This window comes from Bufo gargarizans, chromosome 2, assembly GCF_014858855.1.
Source record: "Bufo gargarizans isolate SCDJY-AF-19 chromosome 2, ASM1485885v1, whole genome shotgun sequence".
Lineage (NCBI taxonomy): Eukaryota > Metazoa > Chordata > Amphibia > Anura > Bufonidae > Bufo > Bufo gargarizans.
The window spans coordinates 346,139,484-346,151,534 of NC_058081.1; the positions used below are offsets into that span (position 1 = coordinate 346,139,484).

The 12,051-nt window shown below is 46.3% G+C and overlaps 1 protein-coding gene across 2 annotated transcripts in view; it reads left to right on the forward strand.

Moving 5' to 3' along the window:
- CDHR2 (cadherin related family member 2) overlaps positions 1-12,051 on the forward strand; it is a 226,687-nt gene that overhangs the window by 149,455 nt on the left and 65,181 nt on the right. For both annotated transcript variants that reach the window (XM_044277398.1, XM_044277397.1), the window contains exon 18: positions 10,413-10,482. In XM_044277398.1, coding sequence (XP_044133333.1) covers positions 10,413-10,482 — 70 coding nt within the window. The remainder of the gene's footprint in view (positions 1-10,412; positions 10,483-12,051) is intronic.

Sequence of the window (12,051 nt, forward strand, 5' to 3'; positions counted from 1 at the left end):
AGATAATGGCTTCATCGTAAACTGGTTAAAGGGCCTAAGGGCTGACCTGTGATGATGTTAAGGCTTAGATATGCCCCTACAGATAACTCTGTATGCATTTCGTTTCCGTATTTCTGTTCCGCTGAAAGATAGAACTTGTCCTATTATTGCCTGCAAATAACAATCCGTGGCTCCATTCAAGTCAATGGTTCAGCAAAAAAAAAAACGGAATGCATACGGAATGCATCCGTATGTCTTCCATATCCGTTTCGTTTTTCTGGAACCACCTATTGAAAATTTTATGCCCAGCCCAATTTTTTAATATACTTACTGTTTAAACATAATTGTATGCTTCCGTTTCCGATCTGCAAAAAACGGATCAGAAACTGAAACCAAATGGAAAAACGAAATGGCAAAACGGAAGCGGAACACTACTGGAAACACTACTGAAACACTACTGAAACAAAAAATGGACCGCAAAACCATACGGTCGTGTGCAAGAGGCCTAAGGTGGGGTACGCAAGCATTTTGAATTGAGGCAATTTTTTTTTTTAAAGACAAAATCCAATCAGTCCAGGTAATAACAGGTGAGACGCTACTGCTGGTGAAATGTACAGTGGTATTAAATTCTGGCCATTCCAGTTACTGGCAATATATGCAATACACATTGTCTAATGCAAGAGCTGCTCTTTGTTAGTGGAGGTTGTCGAGGCATTTCTATGGAGTGGTTGTCGAGTCTGCTTGCCATTCTATGCAACTCTATAGGAGATAAGTGAAAAGTAGTGTTGATCGAGCATGCTCGGCCGAACACCAGTTTGGCTCTGGCATCTCGATGCTCGGCACATGGTGGAATTCAGCCGAATACCACATGCTCGAGTCTCCTCCCCGCATGTTTGTTGGCTGCTAGGCAGCGAATAAACATGCAGGTAAGTACTGCCCTTCACTGTAATACCGTAGCCATGTTGGTTACTGGCATTACAGTGATTTGATGGCCGTAACACCCGATGACACGTGTTCGGCTCAGTGTTAGTCAGAGAGAGCTATGCTGAGGAAGGGAAAGGTAGAGTAGGGAGTGAAATTAGTTTTTTTTCCTGTAGAAAAACTTGTCAAAGAGCCAAAAGTCCTTTCAAGGACTATTGTTGTGTGTGGCAGCAGCAATATATATTTTTAGTGCAACCTGTGCTAAATTGCTAAAACTTTACTAGACCCCAAAGTCCCTTTAATGACTATTGAGCGTGGCAGCAATATCTACTTTTAGCGCATCCTGCGCTAAATAGCGTGCAATTGTTAGGCCACTGCAGACAGTGACATTATCTGTGCTACATCTCCTGTGTAACGTGTGCGCATCCCAAAAATATCTGTGACATCCAGTGTACTTTTTCCATAGACGGTGTCCGCTGCGGACAGTGACATTAGCTGGGGTACATCTCCTGTGCAACGTTTCCACATCCAAAATACCTATGACATTCCCTGTAATTTTATATTAGCCGCTGCTGACATCAGCGACATTATCTGCGGATATTCCGAGGAGCTCTTTTCCTTCATTTGGGCCTCTCAACAAGCCTGCTTGCAGAGGGACATGAGATCTTGTGCCCCGATTCCCAAACTCTTGAGCATCCACAGTCGCATGAAGATGATGGTGGGGAACGGCAATTAGTGTTTCACAAGGTGAATGATGATGATAAGACTCAGTTGCCAATAAGTCAACGGCAATTAGAGTCTCAAGAGGTTGATGTTGAGATGAGACACAGTGGTCAATAACTGAGGTTGTTGTTAGGTCAACAAGTCAGGAGGATGAGCAGAGTGAGGAAGTAGAAGAGGAGGTGATGGACAAAGAAGTCACTGAACCAACCTCAGTACAAGCCGAGCGAGGACAGCAGTACAGAGGGGGAGGGATCCACTGCACCGCAACAGGCTGGAAGAGGCAATGGGGTGGCAAAAGGGAGAAGGCAGGCCACACCAAACAGGCCTCAACTGTTTCCCGGAGCAGACCCTTGCAGAAATCTCCCTTGCCAAGGGGTAGGTGTTCCACAGTCTGGCACTTTTTTTTAGGAAAGTGCGGTCAACAAAAGAATTGTAATTTGCAACCTGTGCCATACAAAAATTAGCAGAGGCATGAACACTAGCAACCTCACCACCACCAGTATGATCCGCCACATGGCATCAAAGCACCGTAATAGGTGGTTTAAATGCCTGGGTCCACAATCAGTGTCTGCGGGTCACACCACTGCCTCCTCTTCCCCTGTGCTATGTGCTGGCCAATCCCCTGTCGAAAGCGCAGGCCTGGATGCCTACCGCCCTGCACCTGGACCTTCGCAAGCAATATCAGCAACCACATCCACTTCTATGTCCCAGCGCAGTGTACAAATGTCCATGTCCCAGCCACCCACCCACAGGCCATAGCACTAAATGTGCATCTTTCAAAATCACTGGCCCTGGAAATGTTGCGATTTAGGCTTGTGGACACTGAGGCCCTCATTACGCAGTCCCCAGCTACCACTATTTTTCATGGTGTGCCATGCCCGCCTTACACCAGCATGTGTCCCATAACATCAACTGTGCCCTGACCAACGCAGTTACTGGGAAAGTCCACTTAACCACTGACACATGGACAAGTGCTTGTGGCCAGGGATGCTACATTTCCCTGACGGCACACCGGGAGAACGTTGTGGAGGCCGGGAGCGAGTCGTACCGTGGGATGGCACAGGTGCAACCGACGCCAAGGATTGCGGGCCCTAATTCCATCAGGGTTTCCGCCACCACCTACGTTAGTGGCGCCAACCCCCACTTCTCCGCCTCCTCCTCCACATCCACCTCAGAATTATCCTCTTGCAGCACAATCAGCCATCAGTCGGTAGCTGGAAGCAGTGTAGTACTGCAGTGGAAAGCGGCAACAGGCCGTGCTTAAGCTGACCTGCTTAGGTGACAAACAGTACACCGCCGCAGAGCTGTGGCAGGGGATGAGACCAGACTGAGCTGTGGCTCTCACCACTCAACCTAGAACCAGGCATGGTTGTGTCTGATAATGGCTGTAACTTGGTGGTGGCTTTGGAGCTTGGGAAGCTCACACACATCCCATGCCTAGCCCACGTCTTCAACTTAGTGGTTCAGCGGTTTCTCAAAACCTACCCCAATTTGCCTGAGCTACTGGTGAAGATGTACCGCGTGTGTGCCCATTTCCGCAAGTCATCAACAGCTTCAGCCGGTCTGTCAACGCTGCAGCAGCGCTTGAAATTGTCAGCTCACTGACTGTTATGTGACGTGAGCACGCGCTGTAACTCCACGTTCCACATGTTTGTGAGCAGCAGAGGTCATTAGTAGTATACCAGCTTGCAACATGGTCGTCACCTTTCCAGTCAGCTTCTGCTCTTCACAAGCGAGGAGTGGGCATGGATGTCTGACTTCTGTGAGGTTTTAAGAAACTTTGAAGAATCAACACAGATGGTGAGCAGCGATAACCCTATTATCAGTGTCACCATCCCACTTCTGTGTCTACTCAAACGCTTTCTGCTCACAATTTAGGCCGACACTTTGCATGTGGAAAGGGTGGAAATGGGGGAAGACATTACACAGGGTGATAGCCAGACCACCATGAGTTCGTCTTTTCTACAGAGGGTAGTACCCATGGAAGTTTAATTCCATCTGTCCAGCATGGATGGGCAGAAGAGGAGGAAGAGGTTGGGGAGATTAAGAGTCATCCTCCTGATGATGACAGCGAAGTCTTGCCTGTTGAGACTCTTGCACACATGGCTGACTTTGTTAGGCTGCCTTTCCCGTGACCCATGCATTTTACGCATTTTGGACAACACCGATTACTGGTTGTTCACCATTCTCGACCCCCGCTACAAATTCTTATCTCTCATTCCTGTGTTGGAGAAGACGAGCAAAATGGTGCAATACTAGAAAGTCCTTGTGGAAAAATTGGGAAAATTAGTACATAGCAGACCGTGTCAGCGTCCTCAATGATCTCTCTGTGCCTTACAACTAGTTGGTGTCCAAGCTGGACACATGGCATGAACTGGCACTCTACGCCTTAGAGGTCCTGGCCTGCCCTGCCGCCGGCATTTTGTCAGAGCGGTTATTTAGTGCTGTTGGGGGCATAATAACTGATAAGGACATCCGCCTGTCAACTGAAAATGCTGACAGGTTGAATCTTATAAAAATGAACAAGGCCTGGATTGCCCCTGACTTCTCTACTCCACCAGAGGAAAGCGGCTGAACATAAAGGCACTTTAAATGTGTTTTTTATAATGTATTTCCACCACAAAAAAGGGTATATGGTTCACTCTTCCTTTTATCATCCTCCTCCTCTTCCATCATATCAACATGCTTATTAGTCTGCCTTCGCTCCTAATGTTGTAGAGGGCCAGCTCACCTGCAGGCCCTCGCATATGTTTTAGAGGGTCAGCTCACCAGCAGGCCCTCACCTACAATATTTTAAAGGGTCAACTCACCTGCAGGCCCTCGTATATAATGTTTTAGAGGGTCAGCTCACCAGCAGGCCCTCGCATATAATGTTTTAGAGGGTCAGCTCACCAGCAGGCCCTCAACTACAATCTTTTAGAGGGTCATTTCACCTGCAGGCACTTGCATATAATGTTCTAGATTGTCAGCTCACCAGTAGGCCCTCACCTTCAATCTTTTAGAGGGTCAGCTCACAAGCAGACCCTCACATATGTTTGAGAGAGTCAGCTCACCTGCAGGCCCTTGCATGTAATGTTTTAGAGGGTCGGCACACCAGCAGGCCATCACCTGCAATCTTTTATAGGGTCAACTCACCTGCAGACCCTTGCATATAATGTTTTAGAGGGTCAGCTCACCAGCAGGCCCTTAACTACAATCTTTTAGAGGGTCATTTCACCTGCAGGCCCTCACATATAATGTTTTAGAGGGTCATCTCACCAGAAGGCCCTCACCTACAATCTTTTAGAGGACCAGCTCACCTGCAGGCCCTCGCATATAATGTTTTAGATTGTCAGGCAGACCCTCACCTACAATCGTTTAGAGGGTCAGCTCACCTGCAGGCCCTCGCATGTAATGTTTTAGAGGGTCAGCTAACCAGCAGGCCCTTGCCCATAATTTTTCAATGGTCAGCTCAACAGCAGGCACTCGTCCATATTTTTTTCGATGCTCAGATCAGCATCAGGCACTCGCCCCTAATGCTTTAGAGAGTCAGCTCTGCAGCAGACCCTCACCCCTAATGTTTTAGATGGTCAGCTCAGCAGCAGGCACTCGCCCCTAATGTTTTAGAGGGTCACCAGCAGGCACTTGCTCCTAATGTTTTTGAGGGTCACCAGCAGGCCATCAATCATAATTTTTCAAGGGTGTATGATGCCCTCTTATATGTGTAATAAAGGGTGTATTGGAGTGCTTGTTCCTTGTAATTTTTGGAAGCCCTTTCACTTAGTGCATTGACTTTATGAGTGTAGGACTCCCACTACCTGAACAATTGTACCACAATGTGAATGAGGCCCTCCATTATGTGATATACAGGTTGTATCGGAGTGCCTCTTCCTTGTAATTTTTGGCAGCACTTGCACTTTATATACAGGTACATATATAGAAAAGAATGTTTCCTAACAATTGTTCCTCTAAAATTGATTTTATCTTCTGTTTTGTGCTTATTAGTGTCAGTCTGTAAAAGTGGCGTACTACTTGGACAACATCGTTCCCAGCAGCGACCTGGGAGTCCAAGATGCATCCAGACATCCTCTTCATGCTGTTCCCGAACCATTTTGGTGGTGTTTCTATCAATTTCTCACTTTTTCCCATCAACCAGACACCCTCCCCTCTTTAGAGCAGGGGGTGCCTGGTTTAATGCTTGGGTTCTACCATTGACTTCCATTGTGCTCGGGTGCACCCGAGCATCCCGAGGTGTTCGACCCGAGCATCCAAGCACTTTGGTGCTCAATCAACACTAGTGAAAAGCAGAGTGAGGACATTCAGTGTGACCTCAGTTGGACCCTTATATTAGCAGTCTGTTGGGGTTCCAGTTGTGCACATGTGATCACCTGCATGGAGGCCACTGTGATTGACACACTGCAGTATCTAAGCTCTCAAATACAATTTTTTTTTATCTAGATTTCAAATTTTCAAAAATGTGAATTCTCCAAAATTCCAGAATGTGCTGATAAATTTTTGAATATATGTTTACAGTGGTTGAAGCTCTATTTCTATGGTAAAAAGCTCCAAATTGCCTTTGTAGCTATGCTTTAGAACAAACTGGGTTTTCCCATCACAGACAATTGTGGAATATCAAGTGAAAAGAAGTGGCGCACTGGATTGGTGCTAACAGCTGGAGAGGTGCTCTCAGTAAAAAGGACTCACCCTTCCTTTGATAAAATAGAAAAATATAAAACAGATACTGGGCACTCTCTTAATATAGGAACCTCATAGTTTATTGATAATACCACACATAAACAATTAATACTTCACTATTAAAGATAATAAAACATGCAATAAAAATACAAAAATGTAATACAATAAAAAAGATTCCTTAAATGATTGGTACCGATCACACATAAAGTAAAACAAATAAAATATAGATAAAAATCTATAGAGAAAGTCTCTGGGTGTTTGAGGGGTAAAACAGGATCTCCAATTTGCTGTCCCTCCAACTTAAATTTGGATGTAGGAAAGGTCGTTTATGGGAGTGTTATATAAGTCCTCCACAGACCGAAATAGCGATATAGTTGCAGTGATCTATTAAAGCGGCGTCCCGCAATTACTCACTGTTTCGCTGTACACTTGTGCATCCGCCGCTATATCCGTGTTGTAATTCAGGGATGTTCGCTGATAGTCGCAATCCCTTAGCTGTCTTCCCGGCGCCGCTCCGTAGATCTAAGAGCCGGCACTTGGGTAAGTTTACAGACTCCTTGTACCACGCTGAGCTTGCTGTATAGGTGAGCGTGATAGACTCTTACAGCCTGTCCTCAGAAGTGCGTGTAGGGTCTGCAGTTGAAGACAGGAATGATTTTGATGCGGGCGGTGTAATAGCGCACAAAGTCCAAGTCCATCCAGGGGTCCTAGCACCACTGGTGCTAGGACCCCTGGATGGACTTGGACTTTGTGCGCTATTACACCGCCCGCATCAAAATCATTCCTGTCTTCAACTGCAGACCCTACACGCACTTCTGAGGACAGGCTGTAAGAGTCTATCACGCTCACCTATACAGCAAGCTCAGCGTGGTACAAGGAGTCTGTAAACTTACCCAAGTGCCGGCTCTTAGATCTACGGAGCGGCGCCGGGAAGACAGCTAAGGGATTGCGACTATCAGCGAACATCCCTGAATTACAACACGGATATAGCGGCGGATGCACAAGTGTACAGCGAAACAGTGAGTAATTGCGGGACGCCGCTTTAATAGATCACTGCAACTATATCGCTATTTCGGTCTGTGGAGGACTTATATAACACTCCCATAAACGACCTTTCCTACATCCAAATTTAAGTTGGAGGGACAGCAAATTGGAGATCCTGTTTTACCCCTCAAACACCCAGAGACTTTCTCTATAGATTTTTATCTATATTTTATTTGTTTTACTTTATGTGTGATCGGTACCAATCATTTAAGGAATCTTTTTTATTGTATTACATTTTTGTATTTTTATTGCATGTTTTATTATCTTTAATAGTGAAGTATTAATTGTTTATGTGTGGTATTATCAATAAACTATGAGGTTCCTATATTAAGAGAGTGCCCAGTATCTGTTTTATAATTGTGGAATATCGCTAGGATAAGCCCCCATTGTCTGAGAGGTGCGGGTCCCAACTCTGGGACTCGCACCTATACCGGGAACAGAGCAGGGAAAGGTGGCGGAGGGCACTCTACACATGCGCAGCCGCCCTCCGTTCATTTCTATGGGGATGCCAAAAATAGACAAGCCCCATAAAAATGTATGGGAGCAGTGGTACGCAAGCGCTGCGCTCTCCCATTCTCTTGTATGGGGAGAGAGCTTGGTGGTGCCACTGCTCTCTCTGCTCCATTATCGATGTAGGTGTGGGTTCCAGAAGTCCTAGCAATATGCCCCAATTGTCTGTGATGGGAATACCCCTTTAAAGAAGAGGTCAGCACACAGTTTTGGACCTAAAAACAACCTGATGATGTGTGAGCTGAGGTGTAAATGAAGTTCTTGGCTGACCCTGTAGGTCAGTTATTGTACTTTCATGTTTTTAAAGGGTATTTGCCACCAGGTTTATTGGCAGGTTTACACGAGGCAATTGTTGGGCTGATTCCTGGAAACAAATGTTAGTACAAATGATTGTTCCTGATAATGGACCCATGTTAAATTGCAGCAGATCATCTGATGAACGAGCAAAATGATCGTTTATGCAGATACATATATCATTATTCTTTAGCAGCAGATCCTGCCGTGTGAACAGTGATCTCATTCTTAGAAACAATTAAACCGTATGAGCAATTGCTTGTCCCCTTACAGTGGATGTGATTGCTGCATGTAAATGGAGCTTTTTCCTGCACTGACAAGCAGGCAATTATCAGGAAGGAACAGTCCCTTCCTGATAATTGCTTGCTAGGTTGAAGCAAGTAAATGTGCAGTGTCCCACTGTAAGGGTTAATATATTTTGTGCACTGTTCGTCTCACAGGCTGTATACTGAGAGAGTGGGGGTTTCCTGGTCACTGTTGGTGAGTCCTTAAATTCATGAGCTCCTGGCTCTCCCTAGTCCCCTGACACTGACTGCAATAGGAGTAATGTGGGAGGGCAGGGGCAGCCGCCAGCAGATGGATAATGCAGACAATGACCAGGCCCATTTGCTTGCAATAAAGTCTCTCTTTACTGAATAGATGATGGGAGTTGCAGTACATATAGCAGCAAAAGCACAGTTCTGAGGTATATCTTACAGTAGGCTTTTCCCATTATAAAGGCGGTAGAAATGATGGTAGTTGTCCTCCCTAAGGCCTCTTGCACACGAACCTTGTGCAGGTTCGCAATACATGGGCACCGTCCCGTGTGCACTCCGCATCAAGGATGCCGACCCATTAACTTGAATGGGTCCGCAATCACAGAGAGGAACAGAAGCACAGATCGGGACCCCACAGAAGCACTACCGAATGCTTCTGTGGTGTTTCTGTCCATGCCTCCGCGCTGTAATAAAATAGAACTTGTTATATATTTTTTTTGCGGTGTGGACGGATCACAGACCCATTCAAGTTGAATGGGTCTCGATCCTTCCCGGCCGCCGCACGGACGCTGCCCGTGCATTGGGGACCACAAATTGCGGTCCCCAATGCACGGAACAGATACACAATGTTTGTGTGCAAGAGGCCCAAGTCTTACTGTGAGTACACTTTGCAATCTTCCCAAATAACCGCAGGCATGCCATTCCGTTCTCATTAACACTTTCTGCAATACTATGTGGTACTGATCTAGATCCGGATGACCAGTCCGTCTCAAACTGTGTGGGCACATAAGCAATATACCCTTTCCATAAGCAGTAAAGTCTGAAATGGTTCCCTACCTTCTAAAATGTCTGTTCTCCTTCTGTCAGGAGTAGTCTTTGTCAAAGTTGTTCTCTGGCATTGTCAGTCTTTAGTATAAGGTTAGCTCTCTAGCAGTTCGCGCAGATGACTTTAACCCTTTTACAATGATGCATGCTGTGAATTCTACAGATTTAAAGCTTGGCTAGGCTAGAGCTATTCACTATAGCATAGATTTTAGCAAAATGGCTACATTCAAGTAAGTGACCTAGAGTATTGCTAAGGGGATCTGGCACCAGTTTATGCTGCCTTCAGATAGGACATCTTCACTGGTGTCAAATTCCCTTTAAAACAAAAGTAATGTATTTCTTACAATATGCCAAATACTTGTGTTCCTTTTGTTCAGCATTGTATTGTATTTAGAGATGAGCAATGTATATAAAAATTCGATTCGGCTACTACGTCGAATTTTAGAAAAAAATTCACTTTGTGGCGAATTACTTCATCACGAAGCGCTTTTCTTTGTAAGTAGAGGGTGCAATGACAGGGAGTGCCAATTGCGCTGCTCCCCGTCATTGTACCCCTCAGATGCCACGGTCGAGTGTTAAAAAAACAAAAACATTCTTACCTCATCCATTTGCTCACGACAGGCCGGAGCTAAATCTCGCGTGGCCCGTGATTACATCATCACGTTGGCCAGCGTGGTGATGTCATGCATCACCGCGGGCAAGATGGTGGAGGTCGGTCAGTCAGTCGCGAGCAAATGGATGAGGCAAGTATGATTTTATTTTTTTTTTTACTCTATTTCCAGTAAAATCTTTTCGCTACCACAAAGTATGACGACATTTGGCTTAGTGGGAAATCGGATTTATCCTGAAATTTGCTCAACACGAATTGTATTGTGTGACTATAGTGACTTGCACTATAGATTTTAATTTTTTTATATCACATTTCTTTAGCCTGGCAACAATCTATAAACTTTCATTATCTTTCAGGATTTAAATGATAACGGGCCAATTTTCACTCAAACGGAGTACACCTTTTCTGTAAATGAGAGCACACCAGGTACAAACCATGTCCTGTAAACTCTTATCAGTGCATTGCAATGTATATATAAATATGTTTCCATGTCTGATAGCAATTTCTGTAACTATAAAATATGATATTAATACATGCTACAAGAAATGTAATAGTTATGTGAATGTGAAATGAAAATTTAAAATTTAATGACATACAAATAATTTTCTAGAATTAATTGCTGTAATTCAAGCATGTCAAACTCAAAGGCTAACATGGGCCAAAAAAACAAAATTTAAGTTTATGTGGGACGCATCAAAAAAAAAAAAATTTTTTTACAATATAATGCAGACGGATCCGTTCTGAACGGATCCACCGTCTGCATTATATGAGCGGATCCGTCTCAGACGGATCCGCTCTGAACGCAAGTGTGAAAGTAGCCTTAGGGGCGAGAACCTGGGATCTTTCATCCCTTCTCCTATTCAGCTCTATCAGGGTGAATAGGACTTAACACTGTCCCTGCTGCTCTGTGCCTTGTGCACACAGCATCAGGGATGTTACCATGGCAACCAGAGCTTCTGTAGCGTCCTGGCTGCCATGGTAACTGATCGGAGCCCCAGGCTTACACAGCTGGGGCTACGATCAGAAGCTGCCACTGCACCACCAATGAGGGGAAGGGGAGAGGTCCCTGTGGCCACTGCCACCAATTATTTTAATACTGGGGGGGGTTGAGAGGGGCTGGCGCACTGTGCCACCAATGATTTTAATGGGATGGGGGGTTGAGGGGGGGGGGCACACTGCACCACCAATGATAAATTACCCCTTTATACAGGAGGCTGGTACTGGCAGATCAGCAGTTAACCCCTCAGGTGCAGCACCTTAGGGGTTAACTGCCTCTGATCGCAGCTCCCTGTCAGCGGCAGGGTGCCGGCAATGCGATTCTGCTGCCGACACCCGCCTCCTGTATTGTGTTAAAGACTGACTTTCACTATCAGACCACACAGAGCGGCGCCCAGGACTAATGGTGAGTGCTGAGACATCGCACTCACCATTAGTCCTGGGCGCCGCTCCGTTCGCCCGCAGTGCTCTATTACTGTCTCCTCTCCTGCTCCACATGCTGCTGATTACTATCGGAGCGATGGGAGGAGACATCAGCTTCACTAGTGGGCGTTCCTTCTTCCTGGCTGTAGCGCTGTCCAATCGCAGCGCAGGGAGAAGGAACGCCCACTAGTGAAGCTGATGTCTCCTCCCATCGCTCCGATAGTAATCAGCAGCATGTGGAGCAGGAGAGGAGACAGTAATGGGGCACTGCGGGCGAACGGAGCGGCGCCCAGGACTAATGGTGAGTGCTGGGACATCGCTGGGCGCCGCTCTGTGTGGGAAATGGGAATAGTCCTATCATTGGTGGCTCAGTGCGCCTGCCCCTCCTCCGCCCCTCTCTCCTCATTGGTGGCTCAGTGCGCCCGCCCCTCCTCCGCCCCTCTCTCCTCATTGGTGGTGCAGTGCGCCCGCCCCTCTCCCCCCCCCTCTCTTCTCATTGGTGGCAGCGGCAGCAGCACAGGGGGAGGGAGGACAGCTTCCTTCTCCCTGTGCTGCTGAGAGAACATGAGCGCGCCG